Source organism: Monodelphis domestica, chromosome 4 (assembly GCF_027887165.1).
Source record: "Monodelphis domestica isolate mMonDom1 chromosome 4, mMonDom1.pri, whole genome shotgun sequence".
Lineage (NCBI taxonomy): Eukaryota > Metazoa > Chordata > Mammalia > Didelphimorphia > Didelphidae > Monodelphis > Monodelphis domestica.
Window position 1 is genome coordinate 89,029,480 of NC_077230.1, and position 27,974 is coordinate 89,057,453.

Genomic DNA, 27,974 nt, shown 5'->3' on the forward strand with positions numbered 1-27,974 from the left:
CCCCAGCTGGGTACCCTATGGCAAGTCACTTTAAACCTCTGATCGCCACCCCTTTGAAGATAATAGCGGCATCTCCATTCCAGGATTTTTGTGAGGATAGAAAGTGCTGATCATGGTGGCTGACACATAGTAGGTGCTACATAAAAGCTTAGACCTTTCCTTTCTCCAGGTGACCCATCTAGAACAAGGAGCACCTGTGAGGGGGAAGGAGGTGAGGCAACTGGTAACTTTTCTAGGTCTCCATTTCCCCCAGAGCAAAATCAAGACCATAGCACTCACCCTACCTCCTTCACTGGCTTGCCTCAAGGAACAACACAATGTGCCAGGAACAGTGAAAACCATACAGCATGACCCCAATGCACGGCATTCTTAGTAGTAATCATTTGCATGTTCCTGTAGCACAGAGGGCTCTCTGTACCGGGATATTCTGTCCTCTTTTTTCTCCCAACCCACACCATTGCTGCCCTCTTCTAAATCTGCCTCCAAATTGGCCATCTCCTGGGAGCCTTCCTAAAATAACTCAACTTACCCCACTAGGTTTGCTCCTCATTCCTGCCTCTCTGCAGTATGAGGCTCTCTTAGTCAGCTGAACTGTCATCTCTCTTTTGCTTTGTGGGAATTTATAAAAGACTTTTACATTTTTATTTATCAATAGAATGTGTCCACTCGTGTCCCAGACCTTCTCTACTCACCCCACATCCCAGAAGACATCATCTGTGAGTCAGACATGTTCTTGCAAATGATGTCTTTCATGTTGCCTTAAAAGTCTTACCAAAAACATTTGCCACACATCTTACTGTCCTCTCTCGTCATAGGGGTGAGACTCTGGCCGTACCAGGTTTCCCCCTTTCCACGGCAGATTGTCTAAAACCAAAGAGCTGTGGCTCTCCCGTTAGAGTGAGGGCTGACTGGAGGTAGAGGCTCCCCTTTCCCCTCCATCACCCAGGGCAGAGCGAGTGCATGGTCAGGGTTGTTGACTGAAAGCCTAATTTACCTCCGTGAGAACCAGAGTAGTGAGTGGGCTGAAAGAGCTGTTGTATTTAATCAAAACCAGCTTTGTGTTCACACAGCTGCCCAGGGGATAAAAATAATAGTAATAAAAAAAAAACCCTTTTTTTTTTTCAAGCAGCCTGTATTTTCTGTCTATTTTAATCACTTTTCTACTGAAAACTGAGCTCCATCTCCCAATCTGTGCCCCAGGGTCCAAGTCCTTTGCTGGCCTGGTCATGCCCCGAAATAAACTTGGGAGAGGAAAATGGAGGTGTGGGGAAGTGGGGGGCTGCTGCTTAGAGAGGAAAACTTGTCCTTATATGGCTAATGTCTTACCCCATTCCTCTCCTAGGATGACTCTGTATAGCCCAGCTTCCCAGGGGCAAGGACCTGTTTGTTCTGCACCCACTCCAATCGGCTAATGCCACATAGTCAGATCCCAGGCAGGGAAAATGAGGCAATGAGAGGGAGGAAGAGGTCCCGAGGGGTCCCCCCGGAGTGGCTGGGCAAAAAAGTCCAAGCTGTCAAAAGTCCATGTCTCCCTAATATCCCTTTCTCCTCAGTCAATCCTCTCCCCACCCAAACCCTGGATGTAGGAGGAAGGGCAGAGGAGAGCCTGAATAAATGTGATTTTTTTCTTTTCTTTATTTTTTAGTGTGTGATTTTTTAAAAAATCCCCAGAGAAGAAAAGACATGAGGGTGCACAGAATATGAGCTTTAAGTTTCTCAAAGTTCATTTCACATTTTATCTCATTTGATCCAGGAAACCCATGATACCAGTGCTATTATTATACTCATGTAGCAGATGAGGAAACTGAGGCAGAGAAAGTTAAATGACTTGCCTAGAGTGAGTTACCTTGACTGAAGTGACTTTAGAACTCAGGACTTATTGACTCCAACTTCAGCACTCTACTCTATCCATGGCACCCACCTAGCTGCCTCAAAAGAGTCATGAGAACTGCTTTCAATTTTCTGAAGGGCTGTCAAATGGAAGCAGACTTATTCTGTGCTGCTCTAGAAGGGACTACTAAGAAGTTATATCTGGGGAGAGATTTGGTTTAATATAAAAAAAATTGCTAATCATTAGACATGTTTAATGAAAAACTGGGCTATCTCATTCCCTATAGATTGGGGTTGTCTCACCATCATCAATGGAAGGATTCTTTTTTTTTTTTTTAAACCCTTACCCTTTGTCTTAGAATCAATACTATGTATTAGTTCCAAGGCAGAAGAGTGAGAAGGGCTAGGCAATGGGGTTAAGTGACTTTCCCAGGGTCACCCAGCTAGGAAGTGTCTGAGGTCAAATTTGAACCCTAGGTCTGGCTCAATCCACTGAGCCACCCAGCCATCCCAATAGAAGAATTCTTGCTGAGGATGACTGATCACCTGTCATGGATGCTTAAAGAAGAGATTCCTGCCCTGGAAGGAAGTTTGAACTAGAAATCTCCTGAGGTTCCTTACAGATCTAAAGCCTTTTCTAATAAAGATTTCTAAACTGTTCATCCTTACTGATGTTGGAACTAAAGAACTGGACTTATGCTGCAGAAGGAAACACTAATACCACACACTTAGAAGAACTTCTGGACAGCAAACACTCTTACCCCAGTGGGGTGTTGGAACCTCTTGAGGAGAATTTCCATAATAAGCCAGATTCTCTGCTTTCTTGTCAAACTATGAAAGATTAAGGATAGTTTTTCTTTGAGGACTGGGGAAAGGACTAATTGTGATCTTAGTTCTATGGTTCTTTATTGAGGTCAGTGGAAATAGTTCTGGATTTAAAGTCAACAGATATGAATGCGAATCCTGGTACTGCCCTGTAAGTATACAAATGTTCATAGGCAAGTCACTAAACTCCTTTGAGCCCTGAGTTATCTATAAAATTTGATGGGACTGTCCAAAGGAGCCTGGCCTGGATGGCCCTTCAAGCTCTAAATCTAAGGGACTATGATTCTTACTAATTTTATGAACTCTTAGGTAATAGTGATAAACAACTGTATCTGCCATTTATAAAGATGTTGTATGCTTCTTAGAAACACTTTTCATATATTTTCTCATTTGAGTCTTATCACATCTTTTTGAGATGACTAGTGCAAGTCTCATTATCCCTACTTTATAGCTGTTGCTATCTAGAGAGGTTAAATGTTTAGGGGTGGCTGGTAGCTGTGAATTTTAGATTTTCTCCACCCTGATTAGTCTTTAAAATCCTAGCAATCAGGAATGTATACACCCCTACTTAAGGATTAAGTGTTGAGGAGGATGGCCTATGACCACATGTGCTAGCAAGTGACAAATAAAAAACAACTGACAGACCCCCTGGGTTGTCCCAAATCGAGTTTAAGATACCATTGGTACATGTAAGACACAGGAAGTGATGTAAAGAATGGTCTATATATTTCCCATCACTTCCTCTCTCTCTGGGCTCTCTCACAGAGACATGGCTCTCTCTCTGGCTTGTGTGGTTTGTGGCAGCATGCTGGGCATCTTGGCAGTTTGGCAGTTTGCAGCTTGCCAGTGAAGTGACTAGGAGAAGCTCTGTAGTGTGGGTTATTTGAGGCGTCTTCCCTGAGTGACCTGGGTGAGTGATTAGGCTGATTCCTCCTTTCCTTTACCTCCTAAAGCACTATCCTCTTAGGAGGCCCCTCATCTCGGAGTAGGCCTTGTGGCTGGAAGCCAAGCTAGTTTTAATCTCTGTTCTCTGAACTTCCCTTGGCTTAGGCTAGGCTGGAGAAAAACTTATACCCTTTTCTCTCTCTTCTTCTTCTTAATTCCTTCCCTCTATTGTAAACCACCATAAAAATCCCAAACCGACTTGAGCATTTTATTGGGGTTAAATTAATCCCTGGCGACCACTAGTATAATATAGTCAGTCAAAATAGCCCAGTAAAGGGAGCATTAAAGTAATATGGAAATAGGTCTGGATCAATGACACATGTAAAATCCAGTGGAATTATGTGTTGGCTATGGCAGATGTGATGGGAGGAGGAGAGGGAAAGAACATGAATCTTGTAACCACAGGAAAATATTCTAAATTAAATAGACAATAAATAAAAAATAAATATAAGAAAAGAAAAAATTTTTAAAAAGAGAGAGCATTAAACCTGTAGTCAGGAAGATGAATTCAAGGCCAGCCTCAGACCCGGGTGACCATGGACAAGTAAGTCCCTTACCTTCTGTTTGCTTCAATTTCATTTGTAAAGTAGAAATGATAACAGCACCCACCTCTCAGGGTTGTCTTGGGGATTAGATGAGATTGTATTTGTAAAGTTCTTAGCCAGCTCTTGCCCTCAGGTACATTTTTTAAGTCATTCAGTTGTATCCAACTCTTCCTGACCTCAGGGACCACCAGCCCCTTCTATCCTCCATTATCTTTTTGGATAAAGCTCATTTTATTATTTCTATGACACTATATCTCCATTTCATTCTCTGCCATCCTATCTTCTGCCTTCCATCTTTCCCCAACATCAGGGTCTTTTTCAATGAATCCTGTTTTCTCATTATGCGGCTTAACTAGTTTAGCTTCAGCATTTGACCTTCCAACAAAAACTGTGAATTAATTTCTTTAAGTACTGACTGATTTGATGTCCTTGCTGCTATCCAAGGAACTCTCAAAAGTTTTCTTCAGCACAACCATTTGAAGGCATCAGTTCTGCAGCGCTTTGCTTCCCTAATAGTCCAATTCTCACAGCCACACACTATTTCTAGAAAAACCATGGATCAAGGGCTCAACCTGCAGGTGCTCAACACATATTTTGCTTCCTCCTTAAGTGACTGACCAATGGTCATCTGGTTGCGAGGAGGAAGACTTAGCAAAGTCTCTGCCCTTCTAGAGACTTCAGTTTTTCCCTTTGTACAATGTGGGTAGGATAAGGTTTCCATCTTATATATTAAGGTTAAAAGAAAAGTTATGACGAGAGTTGAGACAGCCTTTCCTTTTATTAAATGAAAAAGCCTTGATTTCCTCAGCATGGGGGCCTCTCTTCATAAAGGCAGACTGCAACCTTTCATCAGAGTTTGAATTTGAACTCATCTTCCTGATTCCATATCTAGCACTCAGGCAATAAGCATTTCTGAATGCCTACTATGTAGGAATCACCTTTTTCTCCCCTTAAATTCTTAAAAACCTTAACTCTAACCCTTAAGTCTTCCCTGCTTCTTGTTTCCCCTGCCATATTGGAAATGACATTTGGACCTTACATAATATTTTCATTTTATATCTCTCACGCACTTATACATCATTTATACACATCATGTTGTATATTATATATTTATGTGTTGGTATTCTATTTCCTGACTAAAATGTAAACTCACTGAAGGCAGGAACCTTTACTCTTAGCTAAATTTTGCATCTCTTCCATCTGAGATGCTTAATAAATATTTGTCCCTTCAGAAAGACTGTAAGTCCCATGAGGGCAGAGACTGTGTCTTCTTCTTTTGTATAGTTAACAGCACAGTTTGTATATAGTAAGTATTTAATTAAAAAAGACCCATTTTATAAATGTTTTGTTGTGCTAATGGAAGAAAAAAGTGGTCCAGATAACATAAGACAGTAGATAATCCAAAGATTATTATGTAGTTTTGTACGATATCACATGATTATGTAAGCAAACACAAGGCTTAGGCAGATAGTGAGCCCGTACTTCGGACACACAAGTCTAGCAGGGGAGGCCAATCTGGGTTGAAATATCTGTGAATAATCCACCAAATGGGATTTTGTTGGATGGAAGCATGTCTTGCCTTCCTTTAGTTTCTATAGTGTGATTTGTGGTACCCTTCCCCAATTTGCAAAGGTCAATTAGTTCCAAGATTCATCTCTTCCATCAGGCCTGGCATGGTGTTTGAAATTGCCATTGTGAAGGAGTACTTTGGGGACTTCTGAGAGGTTTGTACTTTAATTGGGTTAAGGTATTGTAATTGGGAAGGGTAATACCTCAGGATGGATACATTTATCTTATTAATTCCATGAGCTCAAACTGTCACCCAGCAGAGAACAGAGACCCTCAGGAAATGGGATAGCACAGGTAAGGCTGGATTTGGAGAAGAATGGAGAGAAAGGATGTGGATGGTCTAGGATGCCACCATTAGGGTTCCAGGGGGTAGAAGGAAGGCACTGAGCACTTGGAGAGCTGAGAGAAGGAAAGGAGACCTGAAAGAGGAGTCAGAAGAAGGAGGCAAGAGAAAAACTATACTTGCCACCAAGTTGTCTAGGATGGGGTGGAAAATTAAGGGAGGTGTCTGGAAATCTGAAAAACGATTCTGTGAGATGCTGACCTATTTCCAAGAGGAGGATGGAAAATAGAAAACATCATAAGAGCTTGAGGAATAAGCCTGTTAAGGGACTGTTGGGATAGCAGTTTGTAACAAATTGTTAATGAATTAGGAGTTAATTAGTGCTAGTTTACGGTCTCCCTCTTATAATTTCTTTCTTGTCCCTTCAAAGATCTGACTCTGAACTCTGCAGCCCAAAGCCTCTTTGAAGGAAAATATACAAATAAAAAGGGTCAGCGAAATTAGAAGAGAGCAGGGGGAATCATCAAGGAGACCATCTGAGCAAACAAAAAACACTTTTGTTTCAGAATGAATTTTCAATATCATTTTAAAGAAATCCTCAAAAACACAAAGACTGACTGAGTGGAAAATAACAATTTATCCCCAAAACAGTAACATAAACAGTCATAAGCTTGCTGACTTGTCAGGGATACTTTTAAGGGAATGCCTAGATGGGAGAGGAGATCGAACTTGATCTGCAAGAAAGGAAATAAATGTTTATTATATGCTTATTGTGTGCCAGGCACTGTGCTAAGTGTTTTATGAATATTAGCTAATTTGATCCTCACAACTAAATAGAGGTAGATAATATTATCATCCCCATTTTACAATCAAAGAAACTGAAGCAGAGGTTGTGGCTTACCCAAGGTCACACACTATCAGAAGCTAAATCTAAATTCAGCTCTTCTTGGCTCCAGGGTTCCAGGCCCAGGGCTTAATCCTCTGTGCCACCTTGAGTGTAAAGATGGTTTCCTTTTTGTCTTGATATTTCTATTGCCTGGCATAATTTTTACCACGTGGTAGGCATTTAAGAAATATTTCTTAATGAAAAGAATGAAGGTTTTTGCCTACTGTGCTTTGTCTTTATAAATGTTAAGTTTTTCAAATAAGTCATTTAAAGGTATCCCTTCCTTATTGCTGGGGTCAGGGAGATGACGCAAATCATGAATTAGAAAACCCATGTAAATTTTTTTGGCCCACCCTGCACACCAGAAAAGTCTAAATTTCTCTTTTTCTTTTATAGGGTGTTTATAGTCCTTTATTGCAAAATTAGGGTCAAGTATTTGGTCATAGGCTCTGTTTAAGTAAAATTTTCCAAGATTCTAAACTTTTTCTGTATCATCTGCTAGACTTCATGTATCATTTGTGGCTTCCACCAAATTCCCATTTAATTTAATTAAATGCTGACCCATGATATATCAAAACCACAAAAGGGAAAGCTGTAATGTGGAAGGGAAACCTGTGCTGATTTTATGCATAATGTGCTAACATCTTACTTATAAAATGAAGTACTCTCCACCTTTTAGGGGTGCTACATATGAAAATATGACACCATCAGCCTTCAGGTTCCCAAAGCAGAGAAGTCATCTCCAGAAACTGTTAATGCTAAGTCCTGGGATGCTTCTAGATTAATTTTGTTCAACTTTGGTTCCCTCCAGTTGCTAGACTTAAGATTAGTATGGAGAATGTCGGAAGGGGCTTTCCAATTAGTAATGGCAGATGGCCTAGCTTTTCCTGACCATCTGCAAACACAGACGTTGTCTCAGGACTCAGAGCTAGCCGCTCCTTGACCTAGGATGAAAGGAGAGCTTACTCTTCAAGGAGGGAGAAGAATGGGGCTAGAACAATAGGAGAACCTATGGTCTTTTGGTCTTGGAAAAAATAGCAGTAAACAGGGGGGGAAAGGAACTATGAAATATGCCTCTAAACTTAACTTTGCAATTCATGATGAAGAAATAATCTGAGAAGTAAGAGGGGTGAGGAGAATTGTTTACTACAGAGGTTCATGGCTGCTAAAGAAGTTGTTATTCAGTGGTGTTAGACTCTCCATGACCCCATTTGAGGTTTTCTTGGCAGAGACACTGGAGTGGTCCACCATTTCCTTTTCAAGCTCATTTAAAAGATGAGGAAACTGAGGCATACCGGGTCAAGTGACTTGTCCAGGGTCACACAGCTAGTAAATTTATGAGACTGTATTTTAAAAGCATACATGTGTCGAATTTTTCCCCCCAGAAGCCCTCCCCTAGTTATAACTCTTGTTATAGCAATCTAGTTTTCCTACCCAACAGCCTTTAGTTTGACATTCACTTTGACTCACCCTCCCCTTAAAGTGCCCTATATCAGGAAAACTCTTCTTATTGTGGATGATTCCTTAGATTCTGCATCCCTAGTAGGCAATATCAACAGATTGGCCTATACATTCAAGAGTCTTCATACTGAAATACATAATAATGATAGCTTATTCGCTGTCGACCCTCTATGGTTCTTCGGATCAAACACTAACTCTCTATTTGTGTTTTCAAGGTCTACCAAACATCATTTCATACCACTTTTCCAACATTGACTATATCCTTAAATCTAGAGAGGAAAAAACAAAAACAAAAACACCTGCTCCCTGTTTCAGTCTAGACTGAAAAGTTTTAGAGAGAAGAGAGTATGTTTCTCCTACCTGGCACGCTGGTCATTACCAAGTCCCAGCTCCTAATTCGCCTTCACTTGACTTTGTCACATTGATTTCCCCTTTGGTCACTGCTTTCAGGACTGGCGTTCCTTGGATCATTTACTCTTATCTGAATGTAGCTTTGTAAAGGTCTTTCGATCCTTTTTCCTGTGGGTGGGTCATCTCTCCTAACAACTGTTCCACCCTCAAAAAAAGTTCTTAGAGAAGAGATCTGGATGGCCACATGTTTAATGGGACTGGACCTGGAGTCCAGGAAGACCAAATTCAAAAGGAGCCTTCTTTAAAACTTAACTATCTGTGTCACCTTAACCTCTATTTGTCTCAGTTACTTCAACAATAGAATAGGGATAATAACATCGCCTACCCGGCAGGATTGTTGTGAGGATCACTATGAAGCTCTTAGCCCAGAACAATATTGTTCTTTCAGTTGTGTGACTCTTTGTGGCCCCAAGAAGCACAGCACACCAGTGTTGGCCATGGGGTTTTCTTAGCAAAGATATGGTTTGCCATTTCCTTCTCCGGTAGATTAAGACAAACAGGGGTTAAGTGACATGTCCAGGGTCACAGAGTGAGTAAGTGATTGAGGCTGGATTTGAATTCAAGTCTTCCTGACTCCAGGCCTGTCCTTCTATTCACTGTATGACCTAGCTGCATGGGATATCATAGGCCCTTATTCCCTTCCACTTCCCCTCCTTCTCTATGCCAAATTCTAAAATCCTAGAGGGGAGTGAGGAGGAAGACAAATCAAATATGGTTTCTTCCTTTCCTATGTTTGTAAATAATCATAGGATTATAAATCCAGACCTGGTAGGTACATTTGAGGGCACTGATTTTAATCATTTTATTTTACAGATGAAGAAAATGAGTTCTAGAGAACTCATGTCCACAAAGTACATGAATACAAAGAATGTATTTATTAGTGTTTTGTGATAGAAATACTCTAGATCAGGGGCAGTCATTCCTGTCCTCAATCAACTCTCTCTGTATCATTACTCAGTTCCTGTCAGGTGCAGGGCAGGTGGTTACTTAGATGCTGAATCCCACTTCCCTACCTTTGCTGGAGGTATCCCAGAGACTCACTACATTCTGACCCTTAGACCAATTATTCTCTTGGAGGGTACTATCTGTTCTATCATAAAGATTCCTCTGGGCCTTGCCATCTGCTCTGCTACATTCCTTGCTTAAGTACTAGTATCTGTCAGCATCAAAAACACGAACCCTTCCATAGGACCATCTCCCCCATTAGAATGAGAGCTCCCTGAAAGCAAGGATGACTCAGTTTCCATTTGCATACCTTAGCCTTTCCTATAATTATTCTTATATAGTAACCCCTTAATAAATGTTTTTCCCTTCCCTTCCCTTTACCTTCCATGGAGATGGAGGGAAGGGAATGTGAAAAGGGGCCCTAAAGGAGGGAGAAAAGTTGAGACTTACCATCCACAGTCACGTGGCAAGAGCTCTCGGCTTGACCTGCAGCATTCTTGGCTAGACACTTGTACGTGCCATTGTCCTCAGGCATTGCTTTCTCAATGGTGACAGAACACAGTGAGCCTGGCAGAAGGAATGAGAGATCATGGAATGAGCCAGGTATGGTAATGATACCCTCCAGACCAACAAAAGCCACCAGAATCATAGGGTGATAACATTTATTTATCCTCACTGATGATTACTGGAAGTTCAAAGAACTGCTATATTACTAATCTTATATTCACTTTCCCCTTCTAAATTCTTCTCAACAAGTCTTATCAAAGAATACCTTAAATATGAGGAATACTTTCCAGTTAACCATTCACATTTAAAACACTGGTAGAATCATCTGCTCTCAATACTCTTATTCATTAGGATCAGAAAGCTCTGAGATAGAAAGTATTTTAGACATCATTTGTTCCACCCTTCCCTTTCTAAAAATGAGAATATTCTGGTCTAGTGGTATGCAGTAATTTGTCCAAAGTCATAGAAGTAATCTAGCTGTGATCTGAATTCACGTCTTTAGATTCCAAGTCCAGTGCTCTCTCACACCATATAGGCCTGGGAAGCGGAGCTCTAGAGAAGGCGAAGAAACAATTTCTGCTTTGGGGGAACTTCCATTCTAACACAAGGGAAAATGGTCTCCCTTTGAGGCACATATAATCTAATGGAAAGGAAGCAAAGTGTCTTCAGAGAACAGAGACAGAAGAGATCGATAGAGAGAACGGGGGAAAAGAGATATTGAGCTACAGCAATTTGCTAGGAAGGCAACTGGGCTCAGTGAAATTACATGTAGCCATTTTTAGATTATTTTCTTGGTAGAAGAGTTTTGTGCACTGAGAAATGGAAGGACATGAAGCTGGGGGAGCAGAATGGAGATGTTACATCCCAAGGAGAGTGCTGGCCAAAGGGAAGATTTAAGGCCTTGAAAAGGGGGAGGTTCAGTTTATATTTTTCTAATGTATAATTGTTAAATAGATACATATAACCAAGTATATATAATAAGTGTATGTAGCTTATAATTGTTCTTTCCAAGTTGATTAAACATCAATCCTAGTCACACACTCCATGCCTCAGACAAACTGTTCTATTTGAGATTTTCGGTACAGAACATTCTATCTCCCACTGTGGTTTTTTGCCTAGGCTTCCCCTCATATAAACCCTTAACTCTCTTCAAGGCCCAGCTTAATTTGACTATTTAGTAGAATGAAAGCTCTATGAGAGCAGACTCTTTTGGTGTTGTTTTTGTCTATCCAAACACTGGCACACTCACTGCCTGGGACACAGTGGACATTGAATGAATGCTTTTTGTATTGAATCCTTATTAAGTTGCCCTGTGAGTGGAGGTCAAGCTGTCATTATTATGGTTTTTCTCATGTGATGCTTCGGTCACTGCACAGCAGGCCTCTTCTGGGCTGGATCCCAGAGAGTCAGGAGGTACTTAGAAGAATCTGGTGCAAACGGAAGTCTTCCCAAGCCTGGGCTGGCCAAGTCTTCTGAGAATACTGGGAGAACTTTGGGGATACACTAGAAGCTGCCCAGGCCAACAGGGGGCCAGGTGCTGGGCTGCTGGGCACGGTTGAATAGTCAGACTATCCCCTGTCCAGAATTGTTCTTGCCTTCATAAAGACAAACCTCCAACAGATCCTGTACTTCCCAAGTCAGCTAACCCTGACACATAAAAACAGATCATGGGGAATTATCATTAAAGGAGTTCTAGGCAGCTGGCTTATATCCCCTGACCTCAGCCCCATGCCTTTTAATCGTAAAACAGAGATCCTTCGTGTTTTTGGTATGTCATGGCCCCTTTCCTGGTAAAATCCTAGGTATTCTTTCTTTAAATACGTAAGTAACATACTTGGGATTACAAAGAAAACACACTTTTATTGAAAACAGTTTTTTAAAAAGCCAGTTTCATGAACTCCAGGTGAAGAAACCTGAAGGCACCACAGGATGTGACGGATCAATGAGAGTTTGAGAGAAGGAAGAGTAGAAGGGGACCGCAGAGATGATCTAGTCCAAGCCCCTCATTTCACAGAGGAGGAGACTTATCCCAGAGAGGCAAGTAGAAGGATGACTAAGGACACAAAGGTAGCGAGTACCAGAGACAGAATGGAAATTCAGGTGCTGTCTCCAAAACTGGTCCCCTTCTCCACTGAAGCGTACTGCCTGGTTGGGCAGTTTTGCTGCAATGTTCCATAAGCATGTACACACAGAGAACACCAGCGACTTCAGGGAAACCAATTCTAGAGGCCATGGCCACCTAGCGCCTGGGAAAGATTTGACTGTTCCTATAGTTCAGCTGTCCCACTTTTCTTGGTGAGATACCAACTTCCTTATCATTAGCTGAGTTCATGATACTGCCTTACCCACAAAAGGCTGAGCTGCTCAAATACTGCCTTTAATCTCCTTTCCCCAGCCCCCATCCATTTACTAGCTGAGGAACCTGGGCAAACCAATTACAGGTCACTTCCAGTTCTAAACCTATGATCTCTTGACCTTATATCTCCCCCCAACCTGGGGAAAGCCCACCCTGGTCCTTCTGGCATGACCCTCCCCCAACAGGGAGCTCAGAATGATCAAGGAAACCAGAAGAACTTTGGATTCTGCCATCTTGACTCACTCCAAGCAAAATGTCCCCATCCACTCAGTTTCAAAATCTTAGGGAAAGTATTAAGAAAATCTCTAATGGGCAAGTTGACTTCTAACTTTAGAAGTTCCTACTTGCCATGATTTCAGAAGTCCAGTGATGGCCCATTCTATCCCTCTTCTGATAAGAGAGCTGAACTCGAAATAAAGAAAGGAAAAGGTAGGAGGGAGATAAAATAAATGTTTATTCATTGAAAAAATTAAAAGGAAATGTCTTAGCTAAGTTTCCTCATAAGGAAATGAGAAAGCTTGCCAAGATACATCTTTCCTTCCCATTTCTTTCTTCCTCTTTTTTCCTTCCTTTCTTTTTTCTTTCTTCATTTTCTTCCTCTTTTTTCTCTCTTTTCTACCTTTTCCTTCCTTCTTTTCTTCCTCTTTTCTTTCTTCTTTCTCCTTCCCTCCCTCCTTTCCTTCTTTTCTCACTCAGTTTCTGTTTCTCTCTTCCTTCTTTCTTTGTCTTTCTTTCCTTTCCCCAATGGAATTGGATAGAAAAAGATGTGGAAAATACAACAAGAAGACTCTAGATCAGATATGGGATTCAGGGAGTAAAGTTTGGGGGGTGAGGTTTGGTAATAGGTGAGGGAGATTGTGGAAGCCCCTTTGAAATGAGACTGGTTACCATCAGATTGGGAAGGTTTGGGTGTGATTTGGGAGATAAAGCGATGAATTAGATGACTTCTGGAACCTAGGAATACGGTGCTATAACCAATGTAAGAAAGGCACAATATTAGAGGGAGATGTCTCATCACGCGGGGCCTAAGGCTATAGGGTCAAAGATTCAATTCCCACCAAACATCCTGTCCAAATGAAAAAGATTTTATCCCTCCCCTCACCCCCTTTCACTTTTAGCCCTACAGCTGGCTCTAGCCTTCAACTGAAATGACAAAATAAATATTTATCTGAGTGTTGCCTGCACAGATGGCAATGAGGCTGTCTCTGAGGAAGGAGCAGAGAAGCTGGACCAGAGATTCCTTATCCCAGTTCTGTCCAGATATTTTGTTTGATACTATTAGAGCAGCCAGCATTCCCAAGATACCCAGAGTCTGGGTCTTGTGAGGTACATTTGAGTGGAGGAGATCATGAATCCCTTAGATGGGTATAGAGGGTCATCATCTTCTGTGGATAAAGAGTATGGCATTTCCTGTGGGACAGTCCCTTCTGGATCCCCAGAAGCACATTCCATTTCCCAGCATTTTTGAGAAGCCTCAGGCCTGGTGGGGGTGAGGATATTTTTGCTAGGGGTGAGAGGATTTTGACAGAACCAAAAACCACCCAAAACTCTTCTCCAAAGCTCTTCTAGATACCTTGGTCCTGAGCTTTTGGTGCGTTATGGCAGAAGGACCAGGGTGGGACACCCTCAGATTGAGGGAGAATGGAATCATAAGTTAAGTTGGAAGGGACCTTGGATGCACCGAGATATGAAGTGATTTGCCCAGGTTCTATAGCTAGCAAGGGTATGGGAAGAAGGTACATTTGGGGGGAAAGTGAGGCAGTATTTGAACTCAGTTTTCTGTGATTCCAAGTCTACTACACCAAACTGCCTTTCCCTACGAAAGGGGAGACTGTGTAGAGAACATTAATAGAGAGGTTGAGTCACTTGGATACTCCTGCTCACTAGAATGACTTTGTGGGAATGGTAGGATGAAATTCCCATCCACAGGGATGATCCTGAGGGCATTCTGGGAACTACAGACTTGTGAGACTGGGTGTTTGGAAGGATCTATAAATATATTAGGATCTATAAATTTAAGGGATCTATAAAAACATTAGGTGTTTAATGGAACTATAAAAGATAGTCATTATAAAATTAAGTAAATATATAACCTACTGAGGGAAAGGCAGTTATATTTTTTGTAAGGAGAAACAATCTCTAAGGAGAAGTGAGCTATAATACATTTAGATCTTCAAAAAGCCTTTGGTAAGGTTCCAGACAAAGGCTATTAAACAATCAATAAATCAATGGGCTATTATTGTTATTATTAGTTGTCATTTATACAGCAATTAAGAGTTTGAAAAGTATTTTACATTCATCATCTCATTTAATACTTACAACAACCCTGTGCGGGATGTGGGGTAAAGATTTTTAACTCCATTTTGCAAGATGGAAGAATGTTTTGCTGCATTAAGGGTCCAGTTCAACTCTTATATTTTATCAATGAGAAAACTCAAACCCAGAGAACTTTTTTTTTTAACCCTCACTTTTCAGTCTTAGTAACAACCCTACGACAGAAAGGCAAGGACTAGGCAAACAGGGTCAAGTGGATCACATAGCTAGGAAATATATGGGGCCATATTTGAACCCAAGTTCTTCAGACTCCAGGCCTGGTTCTCTATCCACTGTGCCACCTAGCTACGCCTCCTAGAGAACTTAAGAGGCTTGTCCAAAATCACACAGGGTGGCAGAGCTGGGATTTGAAACCCATTTCCTTTACTCTGAATACAATACTTTTCCCAATATACCACAAAAAATGGCTTAGAAACCGAAACAAGAGCAAGGGTAAAGAGATACGTCTTAAAAACAAAAACTCAGAATAAAGTGGGAACTTTCAAAATCGTTTTGTTTTGTTTTTGTTCAGTTGTTTCAGACCTGTCCAACTCTCATTGACTCCATTTGGGTTTTCTTGGTAGAGCTACTGGAGTGGTTCACCATTTCCTTCTCCAGATCATTTTATAGATGAGAAAATTGAAGCCTTGCCTTATAGATGACTTGGTGAAGTGATTTGCCTGATAGATGATGCAGGATGTCGCAGATTTGTTTGGGAACTGATTTTTTTTTTTACATTTATATGCATTATAAGGAAAATAGAGTGCCTGCATCCATTTTATGCAGCTTTTCAATCCCAATTCAATTCCTACCTTTTCCATAAAGCCCTCTGAGACTATTTCAGCCCATTCTGATCTCTTCCTTCCCTGAATTTCTTTTGCACTGGTAAATAAGCATTTCCATGTAACATTTACTCAATATCCTAATTTTAGGTGTGCTAGTTTTTTATTTGCCGAGACTATAGTCTTTTTGAGGCCAGGAACCATTTGACTCCTTCACACAGTCACAATTAAATACCGAATCTATGCCTAGCACTAAACTCTTCCGAGTAGTAAAATAAGCTGCCAGGCCAATGGGCATAAATTGCAGGAAGGAACTCAATAAAAGTAACTCATGGTTTTCAATGTGGCAAGGAAAAGGTAACACATTTAGGGAAAGATACTATGAAAAGAGGGGCAGCTAGGAGGCTGGAGAGTGTGCTGGGTCTGAAGTCAGGACTCATCTTCCGGACTTCAATTCTGGCTTCAGGCGCTTACTAGTGCCTGGGCAAGTCATTTTACTCAGCTTGCTTTAATTTCCTCAACTGTAAAATGAACTGGAGAAGGAAATGGAAAACTACTTCAGTATCTTTGCCAAGAAAACCCCAAAGGGGGTCACGAGGAGTCAGACACAAATGAATCTTACTGAACAAACTATGAAAACAATTAAGATGGAGGGCGTCCAAGCTTTATCTCAAGAAATGGATCTGGAGATCACTGTAGATTCTGACACTGAAGACACCCTCTCTTCCCCCAAGTATTACTGACAACCAGAGAGACTCATAAAAGATTGGTCATCATCAAGAGGAATGTCCACCAGTTTGGCTGAAGTAGTTGTGGTATATGATCGTAATGGAATACTATTGTGCCATAAGAAATGACAAGATGATCACAAAAACACCTGGAAAGACTTACATGAAGGGTTGCAAAGTGAATTTAGCAGAACCAGAAGAATATTGTATACGGTGACAACAATAGTGTATGATGATCTGCTGTGAATGACTGAACTATTAACAAGGCAAGGATTCAGGTCAACTCCAAGGAAAGGATGTCCACCCCCACAGAAAGAACAGATGGAGGCAGAATGCAGATTGAAATATGCCATTCTTCACTTTCTCACCTTTATGAATTTTTCTTTGGTGTAAGTAGTATATGTCTTGTTTTACAACATGACAAACAGGGAAATATGTGTTATGTGATAATGTATGCACAACTTATATCATATTACCTGCCTTTTTTGGGGGGAGTAGGGGAAAAGAGAATGAGATTGATTTTTGGACATAACTAATATAAAAATTTGTTTCCCTTGGATAAGCATGCATAATTGAAAGTTATATATTATTATATATTTATAATAAATTATATGTATTGTTATTGCTATGCTATGTGTTATATTATTATATATTTTTTAAAATGGTAACTAAAAAGTAGGATGCTAGAAGAAAATATCCTAGCTTGTACTAAATTATGGGAATCTTTACCTGGAAGCCTGAGTTAAGAATTAGCTGGCATGAGAAAAAAAACAAAGTAATGGAGAAAGGAAAGGACAACTGAAAATTTCAGAGGAATGGAGGCACTCCCTTGGGAGAGCAGAGCAAGATATCTCTGTTCAGGAAGAAGAAGGCTGAGAGTGAACTTGTTCAATAAAACCTTGAATACCAAGAGTAGGACTACTAGACAACTTTTAAAGATGGGAAGACGTAAATATAGGTCACATAAAAAACATATATGAGATACTAGAGGTGGAATAGCATAGCAGATAGAGAGCTGGCCTTGAAGACACAAAGATTTTTGGTTTAAAGTCTTCCTGCTAATACATACAGAGTATAGCCCTAAGACTCCAGGTAGGTGGCAGGCAGACAGCCAGACAACCAACCAACCAACCAACCAACCAACCAACCAACCAACCAACCAACCCTCACCCACTCTCCCTCTTCCCCCCCCCTGTCTCTCTCTGTCTCTCCTCTCTCTCCCCCTCTCTCTGTCTCTCCTCTCTCTCTCTCTCTCTCTCTCTCTCTCTCTCTCTCCCTCTCTCCCCCCCCTCTCCACCTCCCATTTTCTCCCCCCTTCTCTCTACCCACCCCCCTCTCTCTTCCTTACTTTCTGTCCTAGTAACAACTCTAATATCGAAAGGCAAGCACTAGCCAGAGTTAAATGACTTGTCTAGGGACACACAACTAGAAGGTGACTGAGGCCAGATTTGACACAAGGTCCTCCTGACTGTAGGACTAGAGTTCTATCAACTGTGACACCTAGCTGCCCCTTAAGCAACTTTTTTTAAATTATAGAGAAGGTGCTGACCTGCATGAACAGAGTTTGTTAGTATAATGAAATCACAGGTCTGTTCCTTTTCTTCACCCATATTACTGGACACAGTGGGTACCAAACTTAAGGAACTCTTTGCCACCAAGAAATCACTTGGGCTGAAAGTATAAATAGGTTCGAGAGCTGTTTAGACACAGCCATGGAATGCAGAGCCATAATAGGTTATTAAGGGGAGCCTGTCTGCTTCTGAGGCATGGCCTTAAGAGCATGGAGGACAACCATGCCTTCCCACCCCATACCCCACAGTTTCCTCTGCCAGAGATAGAATTCTGGGCAAGATGGATGCCAGATTAGACCCACGAGAACAACATGCATCTTCTTACTTGTTGAATACCATAACCAATAATATCCTCATTTCATAAGCTCAACTCAAAGGCAGTCCTTTCAATGGACCCATCTGATTTGACCATTGAAAGACAGGCTATCAGCAACAAATTGGCAACCCAATGATTTAGGTGCCACTTCCAGTTCTCCCACTGTTCAGCCTGGAATCACCAATAAACTGAGGTGTACTCGTGCACAAGAAGGTCAGACCCTTCTTAATATCACAAGGCTGTGAGAATTATTCAACCCATAGAGAATATGAAGAGCTAGCAAAGAGATCAGGGATAACCTAGTCTAATTTCTTTTAAAGATAGGAAACTGATAGAGAATTATCAGTAGTGGGGGGCTAGCAAGAATTTGCAATGGAACCAGCCTCATGCCTACCCAATACCAGATTATGCAGTAAATAGTGTGCTGGGCCTGGAGTCAAGAAGATCTGAGTTCAAATCTTACCTCAGACACAATAGTTGTGTGGCCCTGGGGAAGTTCACTCCTTATCTGTAAAATGGGGATAATGGTATCTACCCTCCCAAAAGTTGCTTTTGAGATAATGTTGGGAAAGTTGATAAAGGTATAAGAAATAAAGGAAAAGGATAAAGGTGGAATTTGACCCCATGTCTTGATTTTTAAGTCTTACACTGTGTCTAGTATCTTTCTGACTCTGAGTCTAAGACTATCCAAGGCAGCTTGATACCTCATTTCCTCTTTTCTAAATCCATCATTTTCTTATCTTACTTGTCTCCACTTTACTCAAGAGTAACTGGGTAGATAGTTCCCATCTCAGTGCAAGGTAGGAGACAAGGCATATAAGGGCCAACAAGATGTCAGACAAACACAACTAAGACTGCTCTAGTAGGATTTGTGTAGTTATAGTCTATATTGTCTATTTTGGGAATATAGACTGGGGTGGGGGGAGGGAGGGAAGGAGGGGGGGGAGAGAGAGACAGAGAGAGATAGAGACAGAGACAGACAAAGACAGAGAGAGAGAGAGAGAGAGAGAGAGAGAGACAGACAGAGACAGAGACAGACAAAGACAGAGAGAGAGAGAGAGAGAGAGAGAGAGAGAGAGAGAGAGAGAGAGAGAGAGAGAGAGAGAGAGAGAGAGAGAGAGAGAGGGAGAGAGAGAGGGAGGGAGAGAGGGAGGGAGGGAGGGAGGGAGGGACAGAGGGGAGGGGAGAGAGAGTGAGAGAGAATTGGTTGTAATAGTGGGTAGTATGAATGGTGGTCTGAGAGGGTTATTTTAAATTGTGGGAAGAGAAGTTGAATAATTTTCCAAGATAGGTCGGATAGTTTCATGGACAAATAGTAAGTTCAAGCTAGAAGAGTCCTACTCTGGTCTTTATTCTAAGCTGCAATCTTCTATTTTCTGCATTGGAAAATTGAGCTCATGATCATTTCACCATCTCACCATCCCTTTCTCCTTGCCCCACCCCCAAGCCGGCTCTTGCCAATTGCTAATGGTATTACTTATAGTGATCAAGCTCAAAACTCAATTGATTCTGATCCCTCACTTGCTTTTACTCCTGCCAAAGAGTCATGAAATCTTATGAATTCCAACTTCATGATGTCCTGTGTCCAAGCCTTTCCCTTTCCATCATTCTAGTTACCATCACTGCTAATTCACCTTTTACATGGTCATTGGCCCAATCATCCTCAAAACTACTTTGCCTCTGATATCTATTCCCCACTCAAAAACCTTCCTTGTCTCCCTAGTACTTACTTCTAGGATAAAGCCCAAACTCCACAGGCAGGCATGCAGGTACTTTTGGAGTTTCTCCCTTCCACAAACCTCTCTACCCCAGCTAAGATTGGTCTACCTGTTGAACCACAATTATGTGGCTTTGCACTTAGCCTGCACCACCTCCTATAAAAAGTAACTTTTTATGAATCTTATCATTTCACCTGGACTTGTAGGCAGTCTTAAATTTCTGCCCTTCCAGAATCTGCAGAAAGTACGTGAGGCACAAACATTAGATGGGGCATTAGCTGATAAATCCTGAAGCTGTGGTCTCTCTCTCCTCTGGGATTTCCTTGATTTTGGGGAAATCCTCATGAATCTCCAATGAAAACGCCTCCCTTCTCTGTAACTTCAAGTCTTAGAGAGTTGCCAGGCATTGAGAAGTTATATGCTTCACTTTCTAGGTGAGCAAGTCACTTCACCCCAATTTCCTGCCCTTATCACTCTTCTGCCTTGAACCAAAACTTCATATCAATGCTAAGACAAAGGTAAGCGTTTTTTTAAAAGTGATATGATTTACCCAAAGTCATATTGCCCATCTCACCTCTGATACTAACTTATCTGTGACCTTGGCCAAGTCATTTATTCTCTTGATACTCGAGGCAATTTTCTAAGACTAGAAGGTGGAGTTGGTGTCTTACTCGCATTGGTGGAGAGTTTCCTCACCTAGAAGTTCCTTTAACAATAAAATTATAGGTGTTGTCCCTATCCCTAAAAAATAGAATGTGTTAGAGTGGAGGAACCTGAACACAAGTCTTCCTTCCTGAGTCTAGGATCAGCTCTCTAACCACTAGGGATAAGGGATCCCTCTTAAGGGTTTTGATTTGTAACAGAGGGAGCAAAGACTAAAAGACTTTGGAAAGGAAGTTGCCTTGGTGAACATGAAAACTGGAGGCATTCTTCCCAAGTTCTTTCAAGTCACAACATGACTCCTGGTGTGTATCTGTGAATACGCTGAAGGATGGGCAGAAAATTGCCTTCGATGCCCCTAAAATGACTCCATCTATTACAAGAAGTTGGGGACTGAGGTAGCTCTAACTTGCCAAACCTTTGTGCTCCCACTTCTGCATGTATCTAGCTTTCCACCTTCCAAAGACCATGTAAATGAAGACTTGGCATGACATTGGAATGGCACATTCCCTTACCCCAAGTATCTACCCCAGAACCACACAGAGGGACCTTGAGGAAATACTGAGCTTTAATGATGGCATGATGACGATCATAAGGTCAGATCCAATGATGATAATCCCGTTACAATGAAAACGTTCTGCATTTTAAATAGAATTTCAGATAATGATCCATATAGCTCATGTTGTGTTGGATATAACACAGTAGTCAAGTTTGTTATGATGAGATTTGGCAACTATGATGGTACTGCCTTTGAATTGGTCATAGGATTATAAAGACAATACAAGTTTGAGTTAATAAAATAATTTAAAGTTAGTATCAATTTTAATACAAACGGTAAGGGTTTAAAAAAGAAAGTAATATGATTTGCCCCAAGTCACTTATTGCCTGATACATTTGTTAGCTGTGTGAACTCTGGGTAAGTCACTTGACGTCTGTCTGCTTCAGTTTTCTCATCTGTAAAATGGGAATAATAATAGCATCTACCTCTCAGGGTTGTTGTGAGGATCAAAGGAGTTAACACACATAAGCACTTTGCAAACCGTAAAGTGATATATAAATGCTACCATTATTATTGTTATCTAAATTTGCAATGTATTTCACACATATTTCTCTTATTTCATTCTCAACAACTCTGGGAGGTAGGGGCTATTATTTTCCCTAAAGATTAGGAAATTGAAGGAGATTAAGTAAATGGACCAAGATCACATGCCTAGTAAATGGTAAAAGGTAGGATTTGAACTCCTGTCCCATGGGAACATAGAGATAGAAGAGACCTTTATTGTTATTGTTGTTGTTATTGGGGCAAAGTTGGTGGCACAGTAGATAGAGCCCAGGGCCTTGAGTCAAGAAGACTCATCTTCCTGAGTTCAAATCTGATCTCAGGCATTTACTACTTATGTGACCCTGGGTGAGTCACTTAACTCCAATTGTCTAGCCCTTACCATTCTTTTGCCTTTGAACAGATATTTCGTATTGATTCTAAGACAGAATTTGTGGAATGGATTTTTAAAGAAAAAAAAAAGAAAGCTGCAAAACTAGGATCCACACTCTAGTTCTCTCTGACTACAAACATAGCTCCTTTCTATTCTGCACTGTTTTCCTTATCTTCCAGGATAGAAGTCCTCATTTAATTAAAAAAAAAAAAACTTTCCTTCCACCATAGAATCAATACTATGTATAAGTTCCAAGGTAGAAGAGTGATAAGGGCTAGACAAGAGGGGTTAAGTGACTTGCCCAGGGTCACACAGCTAGGAAGTATCTGAGGCCATATTTGAACTGGAAACCTCCCATCTCTAGACCTGCTGCTCTATGCACTGTCCTACCCAGCTGCCCTTATCCTCACTGAATTTTACAGAAATTTCCAGCTAGATCCCACTCCAACACAGGGAGAAAAATAATAGCCTAGATTTAGAGTTAGAAGAATCATTAGGAGCCATCTAGTCTGATCACCAGATTTTATAGATGAAGAAACTGAGGCACAGGAAGATTAAAGGGACTTGCCCAAAATCACAGAGATAGTAAATGGCAGAATCAGGAAATTCCTGTAACTAACAAGGGTAGTCTTCAGACAGTTAACAGTATTCAGACAGAAGCAGATGCTAACTAGAATATTGTTTGAGATGGTCTGTCTCTCTCCTCTTCTCCACTCTGCAGATGATAGAGTCTGGGGGTCTTGCCACCACACTATCAGAACAAATTCTAGCCAAACTAGCCCTAACTGGCTGGGTGACCTTGGAGGAATCACTATATCACAATGTGAGCTCCTTGAGGGCAGGGACTGTCTTTTGCCTCTTTTAGTACTCCTAGCACTTAGCAAAAACTTGGCACATTGTCTCAAAAAAAAATTGATGAACTACCGACAAACAGGGTAAAGTGATTAGCCCACAGCTATTGTCTGAGGTCAGATTTTCTGGATGGGCCCTGCTGCCAGTCTGGTGATGAAACTCTTCTTTGAATAATGCTTTTTAAGTGTGTAAAATAAGATATATAGTATTACAAAGGGAAGTATATAGAAATGAAGTCATCAAAAATAAATGAAAATAAGTTCATAGACTCCAGGTTAAGAATATCTGGACTAGTGGTGGCAAAAAATTGGAAAATAAGGGGATGCCCTTCAATTGGGGAATGACTGAACAAACTGTGGTATATGTTGGTGATTGAATACTATTGTGCTCAAAGGAATACTAAAGTGAAAGAATTCCATGAAGACTGGAACGACCTCCAGGAAGTGATGCAGAGCGAGAGGAGCAGAACCAGGAAAATATTGTACACAGAGCCTGATACATTGTGGTACAACAAAAGGTAATGGACTTCTCCATTAGTGTCAGTGCTGTGATCCTGAACAATTTTCAGGGATCTATGAGAAAGAACACTACACACATTCAGAGGAAAAACTTTGGAAGTAAAAACACAGAAGAAAAACGACTGCTTGAATACATGGTTCAATGGGGATATGGTTGGGGATGTAGACTCTAAATGAACATCCTAATGCAAACACCAATGACATGGAAATAGATTCTGATCAAGGACATAAGTAATACCCATAAAATAAGAATTGCGTGTTGGCTATGGGAAGGGTGGGGGGAGGGAAGGGGAGGGAGGGAAATAATGTGATTCTTATAACCAAGGAATAATGTTCTAAATTGGCTAAATAAATTAATTCCAAAACTGTAAAAAGAAAAAAAAAGAATCTTTGAACCAATCCCATTCTCTTATTTGAGTGAAAAGGACACAGACACCCAGAGAGATGATATAGTTTGCTCAAGGTTTGCTCTAAGTTATCTTGTCTCTGTCTCTCTTCTTTGCACCCCCTACCCCCACCCCAACTTGCATTGCTATAGCCCCTCTTTAGGTCCTCTCCTCTGAATGGTCCTTCCACAATCTGTGCTTTCTATCAGGGTCTATTATACCCAAACATACATTCAAAACAAATACTGTTTGCATTTACAGCTTGGACTCCTTTTAGATTAGACCTATCTTATGGGGGTGGTGGCAGATTTTTACTTTGCACTTGAAAGAATGAGAAGAGCTTGGGCCTAGCCAATGAGAGGACTTTTTAATAGGTTTAGCAGTGCTGAATATAAGCAAACTCTCTTCCACAGAGAGACCTACTATGTGCAAAGCACTGTGCCAGCCCCTAGAGGAAACACAAAATTTACCTATGGCAGAGACATTGCTCTCATGGAATCTTTTGTTCAGCACCTGTCCTAGGCTCAGACCAGTTAGCTTCCCTTGGGCAAAGCATTCTAGTCATTCAGTGGCTCAGTTTTCATAGGGTTAATATAGCCACAGGGCTTCACGTTGTGCAGACTTGGGTGACTTCACCTGACAGAGAGGCTATATGTCTGTCCCTCTTTGGAAATAATAGAGCAACCAGTTCCAAGATAGGAGGGAAGCTGTGGGTTAGACCTGATGAGGGCCTTTCTAATGGCGAGGACCATTAGACACCCAAAATGGGCAAATGAGGAAGGTTATAGCGTCCACTCACTGTACCCATAGCCCCTAGAATGTCTAAGCTTTGGGGAAAGTAGACCTTTGTTGGAGGTAACGGGTGACTAAGAAGATCTCTGGAGGATCCCACCAATCTAGAGATACCAAAGTAAAGAAGGAACTGAGTCAATAAAATCAATAATGTGGAAAAAAACCATTCTTCACTCTACTACTCAAAGTATCTGGATTCCAAGTCCCCATTGCTCCATGGTTCGTGTTTGAAGAACAGAGCAAGGAAAGACAACGTAGCTTCGCCTTGCATTGGAAGGACACCGAACTGTGCCTTGCAGCTGCTTTTGTCCAGTGCCCCATTCTCAATTTTAGAAGAGGTAAGGAGGTCAGGGAGACAGGGAAGGGATGGAGATAGCTGGAGTAGGAGTGGGATCATTGAGCAAAGGAGAAATACTTGTAGTGAGTTGAATTTCCTTTTTATTCGGTCTTTACCAGGATCCTAATTCAGTTTCTCACCCCTTCCTTGCTCTCCTTATCCAACCAACTGACAGAGAAGAATGTGACTCTATCCTCTGTTGGCCTCCCCCAACTCCATCCTGCCAGGAGCCTCCCAGCCCCAGCCCCAGCCCCAGGATTGTTATTCTAGGACCCTGGTGGTCCGTTCCTCTGACAGCCACCAGGGTGGGGTGTTGGGAGTCCTGTTTGTCTCTGCTCTCCCTTTCTCTCCCAAGTTCTAGACTGAACAGAATGCTCCCCATACAAATTGAGGGTCTGGAGACACCATCTCTTTCACCTTTTCAGGTGTCAAGAAGATAATCCCAGAGTCCTCCCCCCTTAATCTCCTTCTTACACACCAGAAAAGGACAGATGGCAAGATACAAACAAGCCCCACTGCCTTTCTCCCACCATTCAAGACTGAAATACCAGCAAACAAATGTCTCATCCAAATTAGGAAGCAAGCAGTGCTGCCTGCCTCTGTGTGTGCTGTAGGGGTGTTTTGGATTTTCTTTTACTCCTTCACCCCTCCCCCAAGCCCACAATACCACAAACACAAGAGGACCTGCACAGGCATCGTCCCATCAGCTCCCTCCGTCTCCCCCACCCCTGCCCAAAGCCACACTGCTGAGCCCATAACGCTGTGACCTAAGCTGCCGTGACTCTGCCTGTGCAACAACCCCCTCTCCTGCTCCCCCATGGCCACTCCTCCCTGATCCCACTCCATTTCTCCCAAACCCAGAACACCACCCTTCAGCTAACCAACAGCATCAGTGCATGGGTCTTGATGGGGGATGGAAGACCTGTCTATTCTGTGCTGACCTCAGGTGGTGGGTGGGAGGAGAAGCTGCCAGCCACCAGTGAGCACAGCACCATCATTCACCACAACACTCCCTGCCCTCAGCACAACAAAACACGTGCCGGGGTCCCTCGGACATGATCTCTGCTGTTTTGTTTTTCTAGGGGTGAAAGGGCACAGCAATGGTGTCCCCAGAACTCTTCCTGGGACCCCCTAGCATCATGGAGACGACTCGGTCTGAGTCCTGCCGTTATGCAATGACCATTAGGCTAAAGCTTTCTTAGGGCACACAGAATGAGTGGAGATTGGCTCCTGTGTAGTAGCCTTCTCCATCCTCCCCACAGCATCCCTATTTACCTTCTTGGGCAAGGGCGATGAACTTGGTGCTCTTGAGGGTCTTGCCATTCAGTGTCCAAGTAATGGCGGCTGGTGGCTCAGCTACAACCTGGCACTGAAGGATAAGTTTACTACCCTCTGCCACACGCAAGTCCTGGAGTTTCTCTGTGAAGCTTGGGGGAGTCCCTTTTTTTTCTGCAGTCTTATCACTATCTAGAGCTCCTGTACAGGCTCGTTTGCAGTTCACATCGTTGATGACTTCATTCTTAAGCTCCTCTTTCCCTGCTTGTTTCGGGGGTTCCGCTGGTTGGGTATTTCCTATAGGCTTCTTGGTTTCGGCTGGAGTGGCATTTCCAATAGATTTTTGGGTGTCACCTAACTTGGCACCCCCAAAAGGCTTCTGGGTTTCAGCTAACTTGGCATTCCCTATCAGTCTGGTGTTCTCGACCAGCTTGGCATTCTCTCCTGCTTTGGCATTTAAGGATTCAGCATTGGCACTGCCATTCTCTGCAGGTAACTTTTTCTTGTTGCCAAGCACAGAACGAAAATCTGGGGTAGCTGGTTTGGGAAGTGGTGTCTTCTCTAGTACAGGGGCCTTAGGACCCCCCTTCTTGGCTAGCACAGAGCGGAAGTCAACCTGCTGGGGGCTGTGCACCTTCCTCTCCTCCTCAGATAACGTTTTTGGCTTCACTTGCCGCTGCAAATTGGCGCGGAAATCCATCTGCTCGGCTGGGATCTCCTTTAGTTCTTCTTCTGACAGAGTCTTGGTGCACACCTTCTTCCCCAGGAGGTCTCGGAAGTCCAGTTGTTCTACTTCCTGCTGTCGAAGTCGGTCTTCGGTGTGCTCCCGGGTCTCCACTCGTCTCTTGAGCACCCCCCGAACGTCCTCGCCCTCCTCTTCAGGCCTCCAGCTCAGCCTGTTCCCCAGGCCCAGGGGTCTTAGTGTTCCATGATGGCCACCACCACTGCCACCACTGCCAACGCCGCTGCCGCCTCCTCCTCCTCCTCCAGCTAGTCCTTCACAGCTGGCAGGCTCCTTCCCCCTGCAACCAATGAAGGGAAAAAAGAAAAATCGCAGGAGGAAAAGGGGCTGGTTAGAAAAAAACCGTCAGGGGAGAACAAATCCCTGAGGGCGGGAGGGTAGAGGAGGGGTGTGTGGAGAAGAGGGATGGGGCCGGCCTGGCTGTGTTTATAGAAGGGAACGTTGGTGAGAGGAACCCGCCTGCCTAGTTGCTTTATTGCATCGGTAATGACTTCAGTAGCCATATAAGGGTGTGTGCAAAAAAAAAAATTCACCCCCTTCAACCCCCCCTTCTTCACCCTCCCTTATTCCCTTTTCCAATCTCTCCTTCTCTGTTCCAGCAGCTTCAGCTGGAAGATGCAAGCAATCTGTAGGGCCACATCTGAGGGGACTGGCTGAGTGGCTGCCAAGCCAGGGGCTGGGAGGGCAGGAGTGAGAACCAGAGACCAGGAAAGAAGAAGAAGAAAACAGCCTGACCCTGGCCATGTCTCAGGGAGCAGTACTTACAGGCAAAGGGGGATGGCCTCTCCCAGGGCCCCAGAAGGGCTTTCTCGAAGCATCAAGGCCACCTGGCAACTGCATGCGCCCACCCGGTTCCTGAAGATTTCAAAGCACATCCCTAGGTTAAAGGGCTTCTGTACTCCAAGCCTCCCCCCTTCCTTCCATTGACTGTGTGTGGGGTTCAGGGCCTGGACTCTGTCCAAGGTTCCCCTGAGAAGATTGGGGAATG

General features: G+C 42.5%; 1 protein-coding gene across 11 annotated transcripts in view; it reads right to left on the minus strand.

Annotated features, from left to right (window-relative positions):
• Nucleotides 1-27,974, minus strand: part of MYLK (myosin light chain kinase) — a 475,306-nt gene that overhangs the window by 106,810 nt on the left and 340,522 nt on the right. For all 11 annotated transcript variants that reach the window (XM_056793546.1, XM_016433505.2, XM_007493805.3 and 8 more), the window contains 3 exons: nt 27,752-27,841; nt 26,245-27,266; nt 10,151-10,267 (listed from right to left, as the gene is read on the minus strand). In XM_056793546.1, coding sequence (XP_056649524.1) covers nt 10,151-10,267; nt 26,245-27,266; nt 27,752-27,841 — 1,229 coding nt within the window. The remainder of the gene's footprint in view (nt 1-10,150; nt 10,268-26,244; nt 27,267-27,751; nt 27,842-27,974) is intronic.